This window comes from Rhipicephalus microplus, chromosome 4 (genome assembly GCF_043290135.1).
Source record: "Rhipicephalus microplus isolate Deutch F79 chromosome 4, USDA_Rmic, whole genome shotgun sequence".
NCBI classification, from domain to species: domain Eukaryota; kingdom Metazoa; phylum Arthropoda; class Arachnida; order Ixodida; family Ixodidae; genus Rhipicephalus; species Rhipicephalus microplus.
This window is the reverse complement of record NC_134703.1, coordinates 86,825,818-86,851,038: the sequence shown is the minus strand read 5'-3', so window position 1 is coordinate 86,851,038 and position 25,221 is coordinate 86,825,818. Positions and strand designations below refer to the sequence as shown.

At 45.1% G+C, this 25,221-nt stretch overlaps 1 protein-coding gene across 1 annotated transcript in view; it reads left to right on the top strand.

Moving 5' to 3' along the window:
* Window positions 1-25,221, top strand: part of LOC119172771 (uncharacterized) — an 87,713-nt gene that overhangs the window by 7,003 nt on the left and 55,489 nt on the right. Inside the window, exons 4-8 of the mRNA XM_075893110.1 lie at window positions 4,439-4,535; window positions 5,476-5,592; window positions 21,741-21,829; window positions 23,918-24,063; window positions 24,233-24,348. Coding sequence (XP_075749225.1) covers window positions 4,439-4,535; window positions 5,476-5,592; window positions 21,741-21,829; window positions 23,918-24,063; window positions 24,233-24,348 — 565 coding nt within the window. The remainder of the gene's footprint in view (window positions 1-4,438; window positions 4,536-5,475; window positions 5,593-21,740; window positions 21,830-23,917; window positions 24,064-24,232; window positions 24,349-25,221) is intronic.

Genomic DNA, 25,221 nt, shown 5'->3' with positions numbered 1-25,221 from the left:
CGAGCATCTGATTGTGGAGATAGGTCAGCCGGATATGCCAGCGCATTCGCGCTATCTTCTTCCCGTTATCTGCAGCGCGCTACCATGTAGCTTCGAATAAAGTTTCTGAATATCGACCCGTTCGACCGCCGCTGACGTGCTTCATTTTTATTTTAGAGCACTTGTACAAAACAAATATAACTTTTTAGCATTAACTATTGACACATGTAGTGCAAGGTTAGTTTTTTTTAATATTTGACAGACTTGTGGCACCATGCTCATGTTCGTGAACAAAAATTTGATGACTCAAATAATTTTCACAAATGCACCTTTTAACGCAAGGCTTCAAAGGCACCGCCATAGACCTCTCTGGGCAGTTTTTAGTGCGCATGCCCCCCCCCCCTCCCCCAAATGCACTGCCGAGACTGTGACGACGGCATTAACGCTGAACTAAAGCTAGTTCTGGCTGTAGTAATCATCAGCCATCACAAGATAATATTAGTAATATGCTATCATCTCCACATTCCCTTTCAACATCTGACGGTGAACTTCACGACGCAATCAATATAGTTGGCACACGATTTCCATGAAATCATTTGTTTCTGCCCGTAGATAATAAATTTCATGGTATCATATGGAACGCACGCTCACCTTACTGATTACCGTCTTCACCACAGCCGATTGATAGATTGATATGTGGGGTTTAACGTCCCAAAACCACCATATGATTATGAGAGATGCCGTAGTGGAGGGATCCGGAAATTTCGACCACCTGTGGTTCTTTAACGTGCACCCAAATCTGAGCACACGGGCCTACAACATTCCCGGCCTCCATCGGAAATGCAGCCGCCACAGCCGGGATTCGAGCCCGCGACCTGCGGGTCAGCAGCCGAGTAGATTAGCTACTAGACCACCACGGCGGGGCTTCGCCACAGCCGAGTAAATTTATTAGCCTATGTTGAGTGTTTTCTCCAACACAAGTAGTAACGATGTCAACTAGAGCAACCACTAGCAGTGCTAGCTTTCGCGATCTATTATTAACAAATAAACCAGACTTAATTGCCGATATGACCTATACACCAGGTATCAGTGATAATTCATTACTATCGTTTTCATTTAACGCACCTTTTCCTAAAGCGCATAAAAGAGAAAACGACACGGGACTATGAGGAAGCAAACTTTGACATGAATAAGAGTGAACTAGTAAATTTATTAGACACATTTTTAAGCAGTTTTGTTACCCATTTAGTGCAGTCTAACTTCGGTATGCTTGCAGCTGAAGCTGATTGACTGATACATACGTACAATTCTTGCCGTACCATTATATCTAACGTGCGTGCGCCCTGGCACACTGCTCACATCAAACGGTTATCTAACCGACAGAAATGTTTTCATTGTGTACCAAGATGTTTACCTATATTAACCACTCACGCTGGGATGCCTACAAATCTGTGTCAATTATCTAGATATCTGCACTGAAATCCGATAAAGATAACATTTCTTGCTAGTGTATTGCCGTGTATGTTGCAAACTAACACACAAAAAAGTTTCGTGAGTCATTTCACGGCCGCTGGATAAAAAACAAGTGTTTTTTTATTCAGTAACCGTGGTCATCTGGAGTCATTAATTCCCTGTCCGCAAACCATATATTCCTTCGACTGACTCATCCAGTAGCAAAATTAGTGAATCGCAATGCGCTGCTGTCCCTAACAAATTTTTAGTAAAAACATTTCCGTAGATAGCCGTAAAGAATGACCTAGCGCGATTTTACAGAATGATTCACCTGTGTCATCAGTGACGAGAACGCTTGTAGTTTTACGCCTCATTGAATCACTTAAGAATAATTCGTCTCGTGGTTATAGCCATATTAACACAAAATTTTTGAAAAGTACTAGTGCTTACAGTTCCATTATACTATTTAAAAATTTCTAAGAGTAATTGGATACTTCTGCTATAACTAGTCAACGGGAAATCGGAAAAGTCGTTCCACTCCTTAAATCTGGTGATAAAAAGTGTTCGAAAAACTATCATTTTCCTTCTTTTTCTGGTGTTTCTTATAAGCTGCTCAAGCATATAATATTTTTATTATTATAGTTATATTTTGTAACGAAATTCATTGTTCAGGTCAGCACAAAATCTGTTCCATGAAACATATCCATCTCAAACATAGTTAATATCAATCAGTCATTACTTGCATCAGATTTCTGACAAACTATCGCATGCTGACTCCATTTTTCTATATTTTTCAAAAGATTTTGACAAGGCTTGCCATAGACTGCTACAATACGAACTACAACAACTAAATCGAGACGGTAACCTATTAACGTAAATTGAATGTTTTCTCACTTCGTCACTGCAAGTGATCGCAATTCTTTTCGCGAAGTTGATTCGGGTGTTTCGCAAGGGTGTGCCTTAGGTCCCCCTGTTGTTTCTCATTTCTACTAATGAGCTCCTATTAGTTATATTGTCAGACATATATTATGTTTGCTGACTAGAGTGGTATTTTTTGGGATATTAAGAATGATAGTGACATTATATATTGCAGTCTTACCTTAGCGCTATATCTAACTGGGGTGAAAAATGGCTGATGCCCGTGGAAATTGTAAAAGTGCGAAATCATTCGTGTGTCCATAACTCCCATCACCTAACCTTTTTACTATCTTAAGAATATTCCCCCAGACCTTGTTAGCTCTTACAAGTATTGTGGTGTTCACATAACGACTAATCTCAACTGATCACTTCATATTGAACACATTATTAACAATGCTAACCGCATGCTTAGCTATTTACGACGCAACTTTTTAATGCTACATATAGCTTAAACATGCAGCTTTATAAGACAACGATGCGTTCCAAGCTAGAATGTGCTTCAGTAGTGTGTGATCCCACCTATGATAATTTAGTAACTTCCCTTGAACTTGTCCAGAATAGCTCCGTTTGTTTTATATTGTCTAATTAAAACAGAACCAACAGCATTTCAACCATAAAAAGTTCCCTTGCACCCTCTCCTTTAAGATACTGTAATAAAGTTTGCCTTTCAACACTATTTGACAAGATATATCACCATAACTTCCTGCATGACTATCTACTTCTTCGCCCACAACACATATCCCGCCGCATGGTTCAAAATCACAAAGTAGGCATCCCTTCATGCAACAGAAAACTTTATTCAATTCAGTTTTGCTTCGTACATCAAAGGAGTGAAACACACTTTCCGGTGACATAGTTGCTATTAGTGATAACCACTTGTTCAGTGTACATTAGCTAACATTGTTTAATTAGGTTTCTTGTTGCATTAGCAAACATTGATGGATTAGGTTTTGTGGTGTATTAACTAACATGTATTAGTATATAAATGTATAAGCTAACATTGTAATTGAAATAATTTATCTGTACGATTTGAGCATATTCACTGCTCTTGTTTGTTCAATTAAATTTTTTTTGTAATAACCCATCCTCTCTCTAATGCCAATGGTCCCTGAGGTTAATATGAGTAAATAAACACACACGGAGTAAATATTTTATAATTTCTTCATGTATAACAGCCAACGCGACTTCTTTTTTTCCGTTAAAAAATTTCGCTGCAATATGACAGAAGATTCTACAGTGCCGATTCCGTACAAGCTATGAGAACTTCCTGGATAAGAATCAGCCGCATATTGACAGATGAAGAGCGAATATATAACATAAAGCGCCTGCCTCATCTATTACGTTCCCACCCGCTGCGTCTTAATAGAGGAGGGAGGCAAACAAAGATTGCGAAAAATTAGGGGACTCTAGAGCTTCGCCTGTAGGAGTTGAACGCGGTAGCGACATCCTGTTTCCAGTGCGTACTACAAACACTTAGTGCGTGAAACCTTTTCGAATTTGCTTCGAACCCATATACGTGGTTTAAGAAAATAGATGCAGTAGCATGTGTGCTTTTTGTAGTGGTATAGCGGCTTTCAACCACGAGTCATTATGATAATTACATATTTTGACGCCTGTTGGCAATGGACACTTGTACCACGCATTATTATTGAGATATTTCATTTTGCATTGTGAAGCATGTGTACAGGACGCCTGTGTTTGTGAAACATGAAAGCTAATTCTACTGTATTTTCAAGCAGAGGAAGTTCTTTTCATTATTTCTGCAAGGATATGTGTGACCGTGTGGTAGAACATCCGCTGGCCACGCAAACGACCCGAGTTTGATCCCACCTTGAACCCAAACAACCCTGTTTTTGTCTCCACTCTGCTCCAGGACTTTGTTATCATTTATTCATTTTATTTGCATCGTTTTTTTACTTTTCGGTCATGCATAATATGATGATGATAACAGATATAAGTGACACATATGTGCCATAGGCTCAAAATAAATCGACGTTTCTAGTGCGCATTGCTGAGTCCAGTGTTTTGCAAGCTCTTCCGTATACTATAGCACGCTATCTAAAAAAAGTATATGTTGACCTTTATGCAGCGTTTACGAAGGAGGCAAACCCAAACTCGTGGTGGCTGAGCCAGATTTGGTAAAGCAAGTTCTCGTCAAGGACTTCTACATGCTGCCAAATCGAATAGTAGGTTGCCCTCACTTCTTGCTACTTTTCCAAAGTGCAACCGAAAGCAAATGTGCTGTACAGCGCCGATCACTTGATCACTGTAGTACACAGGACAATATGACGGTTGTAGAACTTGGAGAAAAAAATTGGTGCCTCGTATATTGCTGTTACCACTTGTCACTTATCTATCATTAAAAAGCATATTTGTAACTGCTCCTTTTTGTCAGGGTACAATGCTGTTGCTACCATCAAAGAATAATACCTTTTCCATGAATTGTTACTACTTTCAACAAGGTATACAACACTTCAAAATAAATTGGCCTGAGTGCCATGAGTATTGCTAATTAGTACAGATGCTCTGGCAATGTTCTGAGTTAAGACACGCCTCTTTTAATATGCGAGAGAACTGGAAGGAGGCCCTCAAAAGCGGTACTTTCCTGGAACAACCAAGAACTGTCCATATTGCCTGTGAACGGCCGGGGGACCATGCTCTTGAGGCCCCAATGTGCGCGGCACGGCTTGCCACTATGACTCTGTGATTCCTTATGACTCAAATAAAGTTTGTTGACTGACTCACTGGCCTTTTTCAGCAATGACGCTGAAGTTATTCATAAAATTTAACGCCTATATACTCAGACGTGACAGAAAAAAACACAATTTAAAGGGCATGACAAACAAAATTTTGTCACAAAATATTGCGCACGTTAAACCATCGTTTAAACGTACTCGCTTGTAATCGTATACCATAATACCAAAAAGATGAGTTGGGCAGCTTTCTCCCGGCGTTGCACATTTTAGCATACGAGACAATTGAAATGAAAGCAGCTGGCATGTCTGGGTGAAATCAGTGTAGCAGTTCTGTACACGATAAACCGAACAGTTCTGATGGTGTTGCAATAACCGACCATATTCAGTCTTTTTTTTTTTTTCGTACAATAGTGCTTGCCTTCCATTTCAGGGAAATGCTACCGCTGACCCTATTTTCGACAACATGATGGCGTTGGCATCTCTGGAAGTTTGGAGAAAGACACGGCCGGCGGTCAGCCCTGCGTTTTCGACGGGGAAGTTACGAAAGGTAACGTGCATGACGTCTGTTGTGCCATGGCCTCCGAGATGGCGAGCACGCGCTGCGTTTCTCTCCGGCCGTCCCGACCGCCGCGCTCCATAGCAAAACCAACAATTATGGCCTCACACCAGAGGCGTAGCCAGACATTTTTTTCGGGAGGGGGAGGGGGTTCACGCAGACTCGACAGGAGTAGCACAAGCATCAGCTTTTCTCTGTGGCGTCACTATCGGCGGTAGCGTAAACAGATGGTGCACTTGTATGTCACGCCATGAGATTCCCCCGATCCCAATGCCTATGGTTGCGAAGAGACTAAGTAAAAGTACTGTAAGAATGATTGATTGTTATGGGGTTTAACGTCCCAAAACTACCATATGATCATGAGAGACGCCATAGTGGAGGGATACAGAAATTTAAACCACCTGGTTTCCTTTAACGGGCGCCCAATTCTGAGCACACGGGCCTATAGCATTTTCGCCTCCATCGAAAATGCAGCCGCTGCAGCCGGCAATCGATCCCGAGACCTGCGGATTCAAGCCGAGTACGTCAGCCACTAGACTACGGTGGCGCGGCAGTACTGTAAGAAGTACTATAAATGCAGTAATCAACAGGTACAGTGACCGTTGGGAGCAACGGTCTCTCGCCGCACCATTGAAAGTACTGGTGTTCGAAAACGCATGATTGCGATTACTTATACGATCGAAGAAGACATCGTTAATCTTTGTTAAGCGTGAATGGCGTAGGCCTCATCGGGGGAAAGTGCGTTTGACATGTCAAGGAAGGTTCCACTTACAACGAGGAATGAGAGGTATATGCAACATGCTTTTGTACATTCATAATTACATTTAGGTTTTGCTTACTTTGCTGAGCGAATTTCTTAGTGTCGTTGTCTGTGTCTTCATGCCTATGGGAATGGTTTTTATATTAATTTCTATATATGTCAAGCCGCCCTGACGCAGTGGTGGCTTTTAGTCAACATTTTTTTTTTCACTTTACTGCGTGCATCGAAGCATGCTTCGGATACGCAATAAGTAATTGTTTTTTGTAAGATATGCTGCATGTTGGTAACACCATTTTGCACACGTTATTTTTCGGGCAGACGTTTAGTTGCACTGTGACTATTGATAGCAATGAAGTACTCCAATCGTAGAGGTTTTATCGTGCAATCTGCGCGGACAAGGTACTCATTGATGAGAAATCTTCACTGGGTCTCAATCAAAAGAGCTCGTGCGACCGGACTATTCCTACTCACATAAAACTTGGTCACTGCGAATATGCGCTGAAACACATAAATACGCGCAAAAACGCGGTACGTTATCGTTTTTTTTTTCCGTAGCTCTCTTCACTCGGCTCCCTGAAACGATAGCGTCGCGGGTAGGAGGCTTTCGTTGTTTGCAAGCGTGCAGCCAACTTTTCTCTTTACCTGAACAGATTAAGAACTGTACAGAATATTTCACCACGCAGCATACGCGCCTTCATGTTTCCAGCACTTACACCAGCGTGAACAGGAGCAGCCTCGAACCACACAAAATCTTCAGAGATTGGTTTCACCAGTGATGAAGGAATGAACTCCGGAGTTGCTGAGAGCATAGTGCACCATAATCCATTTCTCAGAACGTGTGAACTCGGACGAGAACTGCCAGCGCATGCAACACGAGTTTACTTACGCTGTACTGTGCACCGTCCATTCCTGTCGGTTGTCTGTTTCGGGCATTCTGATGCAAGTCGCTGGAATTTCACTACTGTCATCAATTCCTTCGCGTTCATTCACGTTTGTGGTATTTCATCAAAACGCGACAGAAACTACCAGCCTTTCGCATGGGCGCAATCACAAACGTGAGACGTCCCGCGTGCAGAGTAAGATACTGGGCAAGCGCGACCTTACCGGCACCTGAAGGGAAGCGGAGAAAATGTATACCCGCAAATCTTTCCACCAGGCGAGAAACGAGCGCTATATAGTGTTTGAAGCGGAACTTTACCAACCGACATGTATCGTCGCTAAAGTTATGGTTTCTCGCATTCAGAGTCACTGCTCGAACATCACTGAGCTCATTGCTTCCTAGCGATACGAAGTCACCCCCTTGAAATAGGCTGCCTATACTCCATTTCATACATCAGGTGCAACCCTGTGGAAGCTATGCAAGAAGTTCGGGCAGCAAAACGTATAACTCCGCGCGTTTCGTGGTCGCTCGCGTGACATCTGATAAGTGCCGGTACACCCTCGCGTTTCTTTGTGCCCCCCTTAAGCGCGACTGGCGAACAGAAAAAAATGGGGTGAGCACAAAAGAACGCGGGTACCAAACGACTCTGTGATTTCTTAACCTGCACAGACACTGAAAGTCCAGGTGGCTGCTATCGTGACGTACCCAGAATAAAGAGGCTCGACGTGACGTCACGTGAAAACTAAGCTATACAGCAACATTGATATGTGGGGTTTAACGTCCCAAAACCACTATATGATTATGAGAGACGCCGCAGTGGAGGGCTCAGGAGATTTTTGACCACCTGCGGTTCTTCAACATGCGCCCAAATCTGAGCGCACGGGCCTACAGCATTTCCGCCTCCATCGGAAATGCAGCCGCCACAGCCGGGATTCGATCCCGCAACCTGCGGGTTAGCAGCCGAGTACCTTAGCCACTAGATCAAACGCAGCGGGGCATACAGCCACATAATAACAGATTTTCAACGATGTTTTTGTTTGTAAGGCACATAATACCTTCAATTACTTCTTGCCCTAATAACGGGAAAAAAAACTAAACAATTGGTGGGAAGAACGTCGAACTACTTTTTGTTGCGACCGCATCGACCGCAAGAAGCCTCGCTAGCTTCCACAATGTTGCACATGATGTGCGAAACAGAGTATACACGCATTGCTTGGTAGTTCGTGTCCTGGGTCAATTAGAGTCCTTCTATGAGACTCAATGGTCGCGCCGGAATGCCGTGTGGTATAACGCTTGACGATTATTTCCCTAAAAGCGACGCTGCTCCCAGTGCACACTTGACAACTGGCGAAAATTAGAATGGTGCTTGTCACAGGCAGGCAGTTTTTTTCGGAGTAACGTGTCAGTGGCTGGCGTGGAAGAGCACTTTAGGCTTTCAGTATTTCTGGCCTTTTCTGGACTATTTAATAGACCACTTCAACGAGCGCTTTAAAAGGCATCAGCACACCTCGAAGATGATTTCTTCGCTTCTGCCATAGAACATTCCTGAATCTACCACATTTCCCACTGCCGAGAAGTTTGCTGACGTGTATACTCGAACATTTCTCCACCTCGGGATTGCAAGCGGAGATAGCAGTATAGGCTGTGAAATGGAAGCGAGAGAAGCGAGAAACGCTGAGAATGTCTGCGATGCAGGTGCTTGCCGATTGCTCAGAGGTATTCTTCCCAAACGTGCACCATTTTCGAAAGACTCCGGCAACTCTGCCGGTGAGCACAGCTGAAGCAGAACAATTTTTTTCATCGCTGAGGTGCCTAACGTTGTACCCGAGAGCTACAATACATGAAAGATTGTTTGTCATCACTCTCTGAATATCCACTATGAAATAAAAGTCCATCCGAAAGACATTCTCTCTGTTCTTTGACGGGAACGTAGTCAGCTTCAGCTGAATGAGTGTTTAATATAAACCATAGGTGCCAGCTCAATCAAGGATGAAAGTTAGCTGAAGTTATTCTTGGATTGAGATGTTCTGAACAACAGTAAAAACATAGTTATTAAGGATCAATTGATGAGGTTTAACATGTGATGGGCGACTTCAATGCCACAGTACGAAAGAAGCAAGCTGGAGACCAGGCGGCAGGAGAATATGGCACCGGTACTAGAAATGCCAGAGGGGAGCTACTAGTAGAATTCACAGAACGCAATAATATACAGATCTTGAATACTTTCTACCGAAAACGAAGGAACCGTAAGTGTACATGGAGGAGCCCCAATGGCAAAAGTTAGAACAGTTCAGGACAGGTACTCGGCTCTTATTGAAGAAACCAGCCTTAGCGTTGACGCAATGAATGATAATCTGACGAGTATCATTATGGAGTGTGCAGTAGAAGTTGTAGGTATGGTACTTAGACAGGACACAGGCAAGCTGTAGGCGACAATGAAACTCATTAAAAAGCGTCAAAGCACGAAAGCCTCAAATGCAACACACAAAAGAGAATTGGCAGAACTTTCGAAGTTGATTATTAGGCGTAAGGTATCTGATGTATGAAGGTATAACATGGAGAAAATTGAAGACGCTCTGAAAAATGGAAGAAGCGTGAGAGCAGTGAAGAAGAAACATGGGATAGGCAAAAACCAGATGTATGGACTGAGAGACAAAAAAGCCAAAGTAACTAGCGAAATGGATAGAATAGTGAAAATAGCGGAGGAGTTTTACAGAGATCTGTATATTAGCCGCAACAATTACGACTCTATAATATAACAACTAGCATGCCCAGATAGCATCCCACCAGTAATGATAGAAGTCAGAGAAGCCTTAGAGGGATTGAAAAGAGGCAAAACTGATGGTGAGGATCGGATAACATCAGATCTGCTAAACGACGGAGGACAGATTGTGTTAGAAAAACTAGCCACCCTGTTTGCGAAGTGTCACCTGACGAGAAGAGAGAATCTTGGAAGAATGCTAACGTCAAATTAATACATAAGACAGGAGATGAGAAAGACTTGAAGAATTACAGGCCGATCAGCTTGCTCTCGGTCGTATACAAGGTATTTACGAAGGCAATTGCTAACAGAATAAGGCTGCATTAGAATTCAAACAACCAAAAGAACAGGCAAGATTTCGAACAGGCTACTCAACAATCGACCACATTCATACTATCAATGAGATAATAGAGAAATGCTCAGAATGCAGCCAACCACTATACATAGCCTTCATAGATTACGAGAAGGTTTTTGATTCAGTAGAAATATCAGCAGTCATGCAGGCACTGCGGAATCAGGGAATCAGGGCGTCAACGAGGCATATATAAACATCCTGGAAGAAATTAACAGGGGATCAACTGCTACCATAGTGCTTCATAAAGAAAGCAACAGAATACCTATCAAGAAGGGTGTAAGGCAGCGAGATACAATATCCCCAATACTATTTACCGCGGGCTTACAAGAAGTTTTGCAGAGGCGTAGAATGGAAAGAGTTGATTTACATGTGGGGTTTAACGTCACAAAACCACCATATGATTATGAGAGGAGCCGTAGTGAAAGGCTCCGAAAATTGCGACCATCTGGGGTTCTTTAACATGCACCCAAATCTGAGCACACGGGCATACAAAATTTCCGCCTCCATCGGAAATGCAGCCGCCGCAGCCGGGATTTGATCCCGCGACCTGCGGGTCAGCAGCCGAGTACCTTAGTCATTAGGCCACCACGGGGGGGGGGGGCAATGAGAAGAGTTAGGGATAAGAGTTAATGGAGAGTACCTATGTAACCTGCGCGTCACCGATGACATTGCATTTCTGAGTAACTCAGGGGACGAATTGCAACTCATGATTACAGAGTTAGACAATGGGAGCAGAAAGGTAGGTCTTAAAATTAATCGGCTCTAAACGAACGTAATGTACAACAACCTCGGAAAAGATCAGCGCTTCGAGATAGGCAATAGTGCAATTCAAGTTGTAAATAACTATGTCTACTTAGGGCAGGTAATAACCGCGGAGCCGAATCACGAGATTGAAGTAACTAGAAGGACGAGAATGGGGTGGAGCACATTAGGCAAGCATTCTCAAATCAGGACCGGTAGATTGCCACTATTCCTCACGAGGAAGGTACATAACAGCTGTATCTTGCCGGTACTTAGCTACGGAGCAGAAACCTGGAGACTTACAAAGAGGGTTCAGCTTAAATTGAGGACGACACAGCGAGCAATGGAAAGGAAAATGGCAGGTGTAAACTTAAGAGACAAGAAGAGAGCAGAGTGGATTAGGGAAGAAACTGGGGTCAAGGATATTGCCACAGGCATGGAACGAGGTTTAGCCATGCCAACGCGAGTATGTGCCGTGGTGTGAAAGAAGAAGAGGACGGTTGGTGTGCTCGTGCTCTAACGTTCGGTTCGGCTCGACGTCCAGTGCTGCTCCTGTGAACAGACGTTGTGGTCGTTCTGTAATCACGTGACATTTTCTGGTGGAGGTACTGGGTAGTGTTGTATGCACTGCAATCAGCAGCAAGGTCCCGACACTAGTCGCGACTTGGAAGAACCAGCTGACCTACGGCGTAGCAGGCGACAACTAGGCCTACCTCCTGAATTCGGACCATTTCCACAACTCGGCAGTACTATGGCTTGTGCGGGAACGCAAACCCAAGAAACATCAATTCTGCCTCCTCCATGGTTCTTCAACGTCCCGCGAACTCCGAAGCCGTTCCACGGTGATCCTTACGAGGACGTCGACGACTGGCTCCACGACTACAACCGTTGCGGCAGCGTCAACGAGTGGAACGAGCAGCGAAAGCTTCGGTATGTCTACTTTTATCTCGAGGACTCTGCGCGCACTTGGTTCGAAAACCATGAAGCCACTATGACAACCTGGCCAGAGTTTTGCAACCAGTTGCGAAATACCTTCCGAAGCTCTGACCGAAAGGAGCAAGCGGAACGGCTCCTCAATTCCCGAAACCAGCGTCCGAACGAGAGTGTTGCCATGTTCGTTGAGGACATGTCGTGACTGTTCAGGCGAGCCGACTCCTCAATGACGGAAGAGAAGAAGGTGCGCCTCCTAATGCGGGGAGTGAAAGAGCAGCTGTTCGCGGGACTAGTGCAGAACCCTCCCAGCACTCTAGATGATTTCCTCCGCGAAGCCACGACAATGGAGAGAATGCTAAGGCAGCGTTCGTACCAGTATGAGCGTCCTGGCAGTCTTTCGTCAGTGTCATCGGCCCTGCCAACACCTGACGTCACGACTGTAAAAGACCTGACGGAGCTCGTGCGCAGTATTGTGCGCGAGGAGCTGCAAAAGCTGCACGTGGTGTCTTCTTCGCCCCATGTTGCTGCTCTAACGGATGTCGTTCGCGAAGAGGTCCGGCAGCTGGTGCACCCCATGACGACTCTGCGTGCAGCCGAAATCCAACCCATGACGGCCCCGCGTCCAGCCGAAGCTCCGCTATTAGCGTACACGGAAGCACTACGTACTCCTGCACCGGCTGTTGGCTATCCGTCCCGTCCGTCCACCCTGCAGACGGCACCGTCGTTCTACTCGGGACCACAGCAGTACGGCAACCCACCCCTTACACGGAAATCCAGTGTATGACGTGCTCCCGACAACCGGCCTCCATGTTATCACTGTGGTGAACCAGGTCACATCTACCGTGAGTGCGCCTACAGGCACATGGGTCTTCCTGGCTTTCGTCCGGATGCTCGTCGACCCAGAGATGATGAGCGGCGCCGTGCTATTGCCGAATACTTGGCAAGCCAACGATCCTCAACCCTTCCGCGTCGCCAATCCCGCTCACCATCTCCACGGCGTTCCACTTCACCTGGCCAACAATGGACCTTTGCGGACGTCCTTGCAGGAAGATCGCCTAGATCCACAAGCCCGCGCCGGGAAAACTAAGAACAGTGACCTCTGGGGGTGAGGCCGCTGTTGATCGACCGTTACAAGACCCTCCCCCGATCTGCCTGCCGACATCCGACGACATTCTTTCACCGACGTGTGCCATCGACGACAAACGTGTCTCTGCTCGTATCTCTGTCCTTGTCGACAACCACCCGCTACCACTCTGGTAGATACGGGTGCCGATTATTCTGTTATAAGCGCTGACCTCGCTGCACAGCTAAGAAAGGTAACGACACTTTGGGGACATGGAACCAACCTCCGCACTGCGGGAGGTCACCTATTGACACCGCTAGGAATGTGCACTGCCCGCCTCCGAATTCGTGAGCCGACGTATATTGTTTCCTTCGTTGTATTGCGCGAATGCTCCCAAAACCTGATTCTCGGAATGGATTTTCTCCGCGAGCATGGAGCCATTATTAACCTTCGCGACCTGCTCATAACGTTATCTAACGACCATACAGCCCTACGAAAGGATGCAGTTGCGCCGACCACAACACTTCGAATTGCTGACGACACCATCGCACTTCCGCCGCTAGCCAGTATGTTGGTAACTGTGACGAGCGACTGTGACAACAAGAGTAGTGGCATCGCGGAAACTAACCTCTCGGTGCTCTTGGCTCGGCAGATTTGTGTTGCGCGTGCTATCGTCCAACTGAAACATCGGAGGACTCAGCTTGTGATCACGAATTTCGGCGGCCAGTACCAACACTTGGCAAAGCGAACAGCAATCGCGAACTTTGAAGCCATTGATGACGAAGAATGTTCCACTATCGCTCCGATTGCCATGGCTGCTGAAGGTAATACTGCAATAGCCAGTACAGTTGACGTGAATTGCCAGGTATCCTGTGCGCAGCAACAGCAGATACGCATGATTTTACGTATGTATAGTGATTGCTTTGCGTCCACCTCCAAAATCAAGCAGACTTCAACCGTGAAGCACTGCATTATAACGGACCCTACCGAACGGCCTGTACGACAGCATGCTTACCACGTGTCGCAAAAAGAACAAGAGGCAATACGTTTTCAAGTGAAACAGATGCTCGACGACGACGTCATCCAACCCTCGAACAGTCCATGAGCGTCACCCGTCGTACTTGTTAAAAAGAAAGACGGCACTCCTCGATTTTGCGTCGATTACCGAAAGCTCAACAAAGTGACGAAGAGAGACGTCTACCCTCTCCCACGCATAGATGATTCACTGGATCGACTTCGACATGCCCGATATTTTTCCTCAATGAATTTACGCAGCGGCTACTGGCAGATCGAGGTCGATGAACGTGACAGGGAAAAAACAGCATTCATAACTCCCGATGGCCTCTACGAATTCAAAGTGTTACCATTTGGATTGTGCTCTGCACCGGCAACGTTCCAAAGGATGATGGACACCGTCCTGTCCGGTCTGAAGTGGGAATCCTGCCTCGTGTATTTAGACGACGTCGTTGTTTTTTCCAAAACATTTGAGCAACATTTACAACGACTTCAGTCCGTCTTCGTCGCTATTCAATCCGCAGGCCTATCGCTAAAACCGGAGAAGTGTCATTTCGGCTACGAAGAACTAAAGTTTCTCGGCCACCTTATCAGTCACGATGGCATTAGACCAGACCCAGAAAAGACCATGGCCGTTGCTGCATTTCCTCCACCTTCAAACAGACAGGATTTGCGCCAGTTTTTGGGTCTCTGCGCCTACTACAGGCGCTTTGTCCAGAGCTTTGCCAACATTTCTGAACCCCTTACCCGTTTAACGAAGGAGGATACTCCTTTTGTGTGGGGTCCAGAGCAGAGAGCCGCTTTTCCCAGCTTCAGCAGTGCCTTCAGAGTGAACCCTTACTGGGGCACTTTGATGAAGATGCCGCCACCGAACTTCACACTGACGCAAGCAACATCGGTCTTGGTGCAGTGCTCGTCCAGTGGCAAGACGGCGCTGAACGTCCCATCGCTTATGCTAGCCGCATTCTGTCATCTGCGGAAACTAACTACTCGACCACGGAAAAGGAATGTCTTGCTGTTATTTGGGTGATAACAAAGTTCCGACCGTATCTGTATGGCCGTCCATTCAGAGTAGTTACGGACCATCATGCCCTCTGTTGGCTGGCCAATCTCAAGGACCCTTGCCTCGCGAGGTGGAGCTTACGCCTTCAAGAATTTGAGGTTGCAGTCGTCTACAAGTTGGGCCGCAGCCACACTGATGCTGATTGCCTTTCGCGCGCCCCTCGCGACGACATCGAGGGACGATGATACCGATGTCCATTTTCTTTGTGCAGTCAGTGAATCTGACTTGGCCCAACAACAGTGGAACGATTCAGAGATCCGACAACTTATCAAATACCTTCAAGGTCGCAGCTCGAGTCCACCATCGGCATTCGCACGTTCAGGGTCATTTTGTCTCAGCAACGACATCGTCTACAAAAAGAACTTCGAACCTTATGCGACTAAGTACCTCCTCGTCGTTCCACCAGGGCTACGTGCTGACATTTTATCTGCCTGCCACGACGAGCCTTCCTCCGGCCACCTAGGATTCGCACGTATCCTTGCCCGGATTCGGACTCGCTACTACTGGCCAAAGCTCACCCAGGATGTCAAGCATTACGTTAAAACGTACAATCATTGCCAGCGCCGTAAAGCCCCACCTGTGCGCCCTGCTGGTTTATTGCAGCCTGTTGCACCCCCGTCACAACCGTTTGAACGAATTGGCATGGACTTGCTTGGGCCCTTCCCGAAGTCACATGATGGCAAGCGCTGGATCGTAGTCGTTACTGACTATTTAACGAGGTACTGCGAAACGAAAGCCCTACAACGAGGCACCGCCAATGAGGTTGCGTATTTTTTCATCAACAACATCGTCCTCCGCCATGGAGCGCCAACAGTTCTTATCACTGACCGTGGAACAGCCTTTACAGCAAGACGTTACGAGACTTAGTGGAACAGCTCATCGCAAAACAACCGCATACCATCCACAAACCAACGGTCTGACGGAGAGATTAAACAAGATGCTCGCTCACATGCTATCTATGTACGTCGACCGTGATCACAAAAACTGGGATGCAATTTTGCCATACGTAACGTTCGCTTACAACACTGAGGTTCAAGAGACTACGGGTATCACTCCCTTCCGGTTGCTTCACGGCCGAGAAGCAATTACGATGCTTGATGCCATGCTGTTGCCTGACACGACCGATATTACTATTGATGCGAACGACTTTATCCGGCTCGCCGACGCGGCCCGCCAGCTTGCACTCGAGCGGATCCGAAAACAACAACGAATCGACTTGCAGAGGTACAACTCCCGTCATCGCCATGTTATTTACCAACCCGGTGATCTGGTCTGGCTGTGGATCCCCGTTCGCCAAAGGGGCCGCTCAGAAAAGTTACTTCACCGCTACTTCGGTCCTTATAGAGTACTACGGCGCCTCACAGATGTCAACTACGAAATTCTGCTTGAAGACACAGCTCAGCGATCTCGACGTTACCAGCAGGCCGACATTGTTCATGTGTCACGGATGAAGCCACACTACCCCCGAGCCACCTGACACTGCTTCATCATGCGTCTTTGTGCGTGTACGCGATTAATTTAACTTTTAATCGGCATTGGTCATCGGGGTGGTACTTCTTTTTTCCAAGGGGGGGGGGGGGGTAATGCCACAGGCATGGAACGAGGTTTAGCCATGCCAATGCGAGTATGTGCCATGGTGTGAAAGAAGAAGAGGACCGTTGGTGTGCTCGTGCTCTAACGTTCGGTTCGGCTCGACGTCCAGTGCTGCTCCTGTGAACAGACGTCGTGGTCGTTCTGTAATCACGTGACATTTTCTCCCGTGCAAATATCGACAAGAGGAAGTCAATCACTGTACGGGAGAAGGCTTCACAGCAAAAGCTATTTCCAGCCACTTTGAGAAGTAACGTCATCACTACATGCAAACTACACGTAGTCAGTTTTTCGACGACCACGGGCAGGTTACAGGGGCATTTCGGTCACTTATGGTCGCCAATTTATATACTGTGAGTTTCCCTGTGTTCAGTAGATACGTTGGGCAGTGTAAGAACGAACACCACAGTTTTTTACTTGTACAAATTCCTCTGAAAATTTTTCGTTCAACATCTCCCCCCCCCCCCCCCCTGCCACTTACTCAACTCATTTTTTTTGTCGCTTCGCGCTGACATGATTTAAAAACTAAGCACTGCTGCTATCACATTATCATAGTTGAAATAAAAAAAATGTACGTGGGTCGAACACGTAGCACGTAGGCAGCATAACCGCTGGTCATTATGGGTAACTGACTGGATTCCCAGAAAAGGAAAAACACGAAGGGGAAACAGAAAGTTAGGTGGGCTGATGACATTAGAAATTTCACAGGCATAACGTGGCAGCAGAACGCACAAGACCTGGTTGACTGGCAAATCATGGGAGTGGCTTTTGTTCTTCAGTGGACGTAGTCTGATGATGATGATGATGATGATGAACATCCAAAAACCACTATATGACTACGAGAGACAGCGTAGTAGGGTGCTCCAGAAATTTTACCAATTTGATTTTTTAACATGCACCTTAATCAAAGTGCATGGGTTTCAAGCATTTTTGCCTGCTTAGAAAATACGACAGGGATTCGATCACGCTACCTGCGGGTCAGTAATAGAGGACCATAACCACTGGACCACCCTGGCGGGTAGTAAAAAAGACGGTTTTGGTAAAGCGGTAAGCGCTACTTTTCGTCTAGCAGTAAGGAAGCAAGTTCCACTGGATGAGACATATTGCTGAAAATCACTTTGACAGCATGGCAAAGTGATTCAATTTCCTCCCGTTACCTATACTCCTTGCGTTTCAGTGGCAGCTTTGACTTGCAGACGGTATTAGCAGATACGAAAGGTGTGAACGACAATGCAACAACACAAATTTGCATGTGGCAATTCTAGCAAATGTTCGGTAACATATGGGGCATATAATGTGACATGCAATGCGCAGGATAATCTTTGTGGTCATTGGAAAAGATAATCAACAGTATTTCCCTACGTAATGTGTTTGTTTGTGGCGTGATAAATCGCTTGCACAAAGTTTTTTTATCTATTGTAAGAAATTATGGTTACTGTGTATATTGCTCGTAATTTTTCATGACAACGTGCCCAACCATGTTTTTCCATTCTGTGCATTTCTTGTCGTGCGTCATGTCGCTTGTTGCAGAAATTGTTTCTTGTGCCCTTCTAGTCATGCCAATGTAAAGAAACGAACAGATGAAGCGAATCAGTATATATAATTTGTCGTATATTTTTCAGCTTTATGTTCCTTATTCTCAAGCTGTTTGCCAGAGTGCTAAACAATAAAACTTCTGCTCACTACAGCTGCCCACACTGAATTTCTTATTACGCTGCTTTAGGTTTATGACCACCATCTTTTTATTCATGAGCCTAAGTTACATGATCAGTATTTTAGTAGGCCTTTCTAAGGCTGTGATTAGCCTGCACCTTTGCCTGCGTTGCACCTTCATCACTGGAGAACTCTTCGGAGGGCCTTGAACTTTAGGGCATAATAAAATTATGTATAAACATGTTGTACACTCGCATACAAGCCGAGCTAGGTGTATAAGCCGAATATTCTGTCGCGCGCGTGGGTGTGTGCGCGTGCGCCTGTTTGCCTGCGTATGTGTTCAGATGTCAGCAGAACGTGCGAAGGTTAAATAGAAATGTTATTCTTTGGCTTGAGTTTATGTTAGCACACGAACAAAGAGTCACACTGTAATATGCTTGAACCTGGCCTATCAAACCTTGGAACTGCAGTGTGTCTGGCTATTTTCATTAGAACGAATTTCTACCTATTGGAAATTATCGCAGTGATCGACTCTGGCGAGATCTATTTCGGTGGGTACAAGTATGACCACCGCTTGAGCATTAAGCCCGTCGCCGAGACAACTTAAAACACTCGCGGCCGAGATTCCTGCCGAAAACCTCACAGAATGATAAGCCTTGAGAAACACCGTGGCACGTTTTTCCTTATGCAGACATTATTCATTGTGAAAGCGCTCAGCAATGGTACTGTGATAGCAGCAGTGCTTAGTTTTTAAATCATGTCAGCGCGAAGCGACAAAAAAAATGAGTTGAGTAAGTGGCAGGAGGGGGGGGGGGAGATATTGAACAAACATTTTCAGAGGAATTTGTACAAGCAAGAAACTGTGGTGTTCGTTCTTACACTGCCCAACGTATCTACTGAACCTTGGGAAACTCACAGTATATAAATTGGCGACCATAAGTGACCGAAATGCCCCTGTAACCTGCCCGTGGTCGTCGAAAAACTGGCTACGTGTAGTCTGGATGTAGTGATGACGTTACTTCTCAAAGTGGCTGGAAATAGCTTTTGCTGTGAAGTCTTCTCCCGCACAGTGCTTGACTTTCTCTTGTCAATATTTGCATGGGAAGGCTATCCAGCTGAACTCGTCTCCGATCATGGACCACACTTTACATCTCTGGAATTGAAGTCCTTTCTTCAAGACAGGGGTATCAAACACAGCTTTTCAGCTGGGTACCACCCCCAAGCTAACGGACAAACAGAAAGATTTAACCATTTCCTCAAATCATACGTCCAGTAGGCAAATACTGGAGCAGCGCCCAATAAAAATATACTGTTACAGAGTACTTGGAAATCTACAGAGCTACTCCTCACAGTACCACTGGACTTTCTCCAGCACTGCTTCTACATAGCCGGCACTTGAGGACGTCCTTGGGTGTCATTGGCTATTCCGCTGCGAACTTTTTCACAAATCCCACTCAGGAGATGTCCTCACTTGGGAAAAGGGTGAAAGAACGCCAGCGAAAGAGCAAGCATTATGTTGACCAGCGGAGAGCTGCCAAAGTCCCCAAGTTCCAAGTCGAAAAGTATGTGAGGGTCAAAAAGCCAGTCTCTGGTTCGAAAGGTACTCCCACTTTTGGACCTCCTTTGAAAATTCTCAAGCGAATAGGACGCTGGTCCTTCTGCCTGGTCGCACGTGGAATGCCTCTAAATTGACTGCAGTTCCCGAGGAATCCTTGCCGCACAATGAGCTAATAAGGGATGAGAACGGACACTCCACCGACGCCGTGCGAAGTCCACCGACGCCTGGAAGAACGACTCGCTCTTCTGAGCTTCGCCAGAACCCTGTTCAGAATAGTGATCTGATGATCGTGATGGTGATAATGCTCCAGTGAAAGGTGATGCTGATTTTGCTCCAGTTGTTGGCACCGAACCGGCTGGTGCGCCACCAACCCTTCGTAGGTCCGCAAGAAACCGAATACAACCCACGAGATTTCAGGACTATGTAAATGTGCCATGATGTGAACATTGACTCTTTCTATAATTATTGTTTGGGTAAATATGTATATATTTAGGGAAGAATAGATGTAATGTCGAAGGTCGACACTAGGCGACATTAGTTTTGTTCGACTGTCATCAAGAGATGGCGCCACCTCTGACATATATATAAATATGACTGTTACCAGAATAAAGAAGTTAGAGTGTGACATGGGTTGAATGTGTTCGCTGTCCACAATCGCACCGTGTTGCCGACACTACAACGCCCACCTCTGGAAACACGCTGTCTCCGTTCGATGGGGACAGCCGGTAAAAAAGACGGCGCACACCCGCCGTTTCGGAGGCCATGATTGTATTTACAGCTGCACTCAGCATTGATCTTCCTAGGCTGTAGTGAGGTAACCGTAATGTCGCCTTCATACAGCAGTACTAATGTCCCAGACATATGGGCCTGTTCTTGGTGATGTTCTATATTGACTTGTGTTGGAAGCTTCATGTCAAAATGAGGTTGAACAAGAACCACAATTATCAAAGGTAGTTTTTCGATTTATGGACGCTCCATTCTCATCAAGACCAAAGGGAGACAAAAATACACACCTTTTCTCAAGGACCCTCATGACAGTCAGCTGACTTTTAGCGCCATTTATGCATACTAGTGCTCGAGTACCACAAAATATCGTGTGTCCATGACCAAACGATGCTCTGAAAAAACTTTCACTATTAGTAGTAAACAAAATATTAGAAAGAAAACGTATGCTCGGAAGTGATGAGAATGATTTTTAAAGCTGAATTTATGCATAGATATTGACCTGATCATGTCGCGTCATGTGTCGCTTCACGAAAATTTCGTTTTGTGTTTTTAAGACTGGAAATTGTCATCAGTGATGTTATGTGTGTGGACGGAGTGCTGTTTGCAGCATCGAAGGTGTTCGTGCGACATGCGTGTTATATAAACTGTAGTGTTTTGCGATGATACTGTAATTTGTGTTTTTACTTCGTGTTGTTATGTGAATGGGCTTACATGAACTCTGTCTGGCTGCCTTTTTATAACTTTCTTTTAGTTTATGAGATCTCAAATCTTCTATTACCTATTGAAGGAGTGGCTAGCGCTATAAAAAAGCACCAGCATCTCTTTACCACAACATAATAAAACAAACGTTTGTAACATTACTGATATATACATAATTTTTTTCTGCCGAAACTCTGTCACCTACATCATTCCCACATGTTCCACACCCTGGTTGTTGAGATAAATAAGAATGGAAGCAGTATTCAGAACAGAAAAAGAACCCTAAATATTTTTATGCAGAGCGACTATATCTTAACATTTTGTATTTTGACTACTTTTTCAGATGAACGCTTTAATTCAGGACTGTGCCAGGGTTACTTGTAAGCACTTGAGGGCTGCGGCGGAAGAACAGGCTGACATAGACGTTAAGCAGTATGTATTTTTAAGAAAGTATGTAACCACACGGAAGTACTTTATAGTTTGTTAAGTTTATGCATTTCGAAGGTGCTTAGCGCCGACTGACCATGTGGGAGGCGCCACGGCCAAGAGCAATTTACATCAGTTTGAATCACACTTAATTTCGTTGGCAAGTTTTGTTTGGCAGTGTTCTATCCGAAATTGAGTTTTAAGACTTTGCCCACAAATTCAATTGACTAATGTGTTTTGGCTCTGGCGTAACATTCGGCTGTGTTTTTAAAATAAATGTTTTTGATGTTGGGGTCCACCAAAATTTCAGTGGCATAGCTGCGTCATGGAAATGACGTCGAAAAATTCACACGATTCGATGGTAAAGAGAGACTTCATAGCAAAATGTTTTGTCAATGGGAGTCGAGCTCACATCCTCATGGTACACGAAAAATCTCCGGCACACGCTATTCACTGCACTATGGTCACACGCAGGCGAATTTAAAAACGCGCCTCTTATATCTCACACTTCCCTCACCCAGTGGTCCTGGTCAGCGGGGTGCTGTCCTTGCATGGTAACGGTAATGTGAAGTAATGCATCGTGACCGCGGCCTCCAAGAATATATAGCTCTTGCTGCACGTCACAGGTAGGCGCCAGCTCCATCCAGCGAGTTTCCAATATAAGTGCGATTTTGTCAACGCTTTAACACACCACAAGGTGGTGACCTGAGCCCAAGCCTCATGAAGCCTTGGCCTTGCTCACTGAATTCATCCATATTAAAAATTTGTGGCTTGTCTGAGTGCCTCGCTAGCGAAGGACATTGAACGGCGATATTGTCTTGTCTTGAGAGACTAAAACGTTCATTTGACATTGTGCGTGAGAAAATCAGCGAATGGACGCTGCGTGAAATATAGAGGCCATCTAGCAGTATTGAAGAAACAAAGTTTTTCTAGAACGCAAAGTCACTGGTAGGCAGCAGCACCACGTAGTTTCAGTGAAGCGTAAAAAATGTCCGTTTTTTCTGTCATAGTGTCGTATTGCAAGCGCCACATATTAAGCACTGTGGTCTTTTTAATTACGCACCTATGCATTTTAGAAAATAAAGTGACACTACCTGATGTTCGTATACTGATGTTGCGCCAAAATATGCGTAATATTTCTTTTTGATTGACAATGTCAGCACGTATGAACGCAAAAAAAGATCAAGATGGCTGGTTGCTTGGGAAGGGGTTAAACTTTCACCATTCTACTGAATCATGTGACAGCAGCAGAAAGACAGACACACAAATGGACAGACAGACCAAAATTTGTGCGTTGGAGTATCCCAATAAAGGGATACTCTGTCTTTAATAAATCTGCAACGTGTACCTGGCTCACCTGGCTGCAAATTCGCGCTCCTCAAGATAAGACATGTTTATTACGTATCTTCTCGTATTTTCTACCTAATATTTCGCGTTCACGCAGTATAATCCTATTGCGAGTCAGCGCGTGTCTTAGGGTCTCTTCTGTGTCCTTTCTCTGCTCTGCTTGGAATAAATATGTGTATTACACAATGATTGTGTGGCATAATATGCCAGCTTGCAACACTATCTGTTACGCATAAGAGTCTACATTTCTAATAACAAACAGACATATAGACTGACTGACTGACTGACTGACTGACTGACTGACCGACCAACTGAGCGAGAATCAATCAATCAATCAATCAATCAATCAATCAATCAATCAATCAATCAATCAATTATTTAAATAGTAATTATTAATTAATTAATCAATCAATTATTCAATTAATCGATCGATCGATCATTCGACCAAACAAACAAAGCTAACTAACCAACTAACTAACTAAACAGATAAGTAACTTCTAAGGACACAATTTCTATAATATTGTAAGCAATATGCTTCTTTACTGGCACAGGTTGGCGAGAGCTCAATGTAACAATCACGTGGTTTTCTATTTGCCGACTTTTATTTTCCAGCAGTCAGTCATGCTCAGCTAAAACAAATGAATAGCGCTTGACATTTCTTCGTGGATTGTTTTTTAGAAGCATTTTTTCAGAAGCACACCTTTTTGCGGCGCCGGTCAGCTCCCATTGACATCCCATACTTGACAGATTCTACGGTCACTACTCGTTGGACGTGATCGCGAGGTGTGCTTTCGGGACGACGCTTGATTCTCACTCGGACGCCACGAACGAGTTTGTGACCGAGGCCAGGAAGGCGTTCTCGGCGAAAGTGTCGGGGAAGATTCTTTTCTTTGGTAAGTTTCGCTTCCATACATTCAAGACAACCGCTACAGAAGCGGACCTTTTGTCAGAACTTGTGTATCATGCCAGAGGCAAAATAACTGCGCAACTACGCGAATAACTACGTGATTATGTCCCGCTACTCATTCGATTCCATAAATAATTAACACGTCCAACTTTCAGTGCTTTTTCCTGACCTGATCAAGTATCTGAAACTCAGCGTATCCAGAGGGGGACCCGCTCAATACTTCAAAGAAGTCTGTCAGCGCATCATCAACGACAGGCGGGCCAATGGCAAGGTTCGTAAACTGTGTGTATTGTCAAACGCACTCTTTCATTGCGAGCCTAACTTTGCAGAGGAAGGCTAAAATTTAAGGTTGAATGAGTCTCAAAGAAATTCAAGGTTTCATGGCTCATATAAAGGCTTTTGCGTAGTGATTGTAAACTGTGCGTGGGGTGATTTAAGATACCAGTCCAAGTGGAAACGTGAATGTATTTTTTTCAGAATGACACTTATGCTTTTTGTTCTTGGTAAATGTGCCATTTGTTTCCCATCATTTCGCTGCATAATATCGTTACACGACATCGGCAACGAGAGAGCATCAGGTAGACGACGAAGACGATGAATTCGATCGCGCTCGTGTTGTTGTTGCTGTTGTTCCTCCATCTTGGCTACAGCTGCCTCTGACTCTCCCTGTATATTTTGTAAATATATTTGTTTCATTGATTCTTTCACCCCCATGACAATATTGCTGCCTATATACGCAGTTTATTTCAAAAGATACGCACAAGCAAACATGTGAGACCACTCATTCCTACGAAATGGATACTAAAAGTGTTAGTTTTACTGCGATAGTGGTAAAGAGCTCGTTTCACAGAAATTTAGGCGCCGGCGTCCTTGGTTGTGAGCGAAAAATTATCATCTTATGCATGACCGAAAAATAGAGAATGATGCAAATAAAGATAATTGAAGAAAACAAATCTGGGTCAAAGTGGGAACCGAACCAGGGTCGTTCGAGTCTCATTGGGGATCGCACTCGGGTAGTTTACGCGGCAAGGTGATGTTCAGCCACATGGCCACGTGTCTGCTTGTGAATACAGTGAAAAGAACTTCCTCTGCTCGGAAATGCAGTGAAAGTAGCTTTGATGCTTTGCAAACACATGCGTCCTGT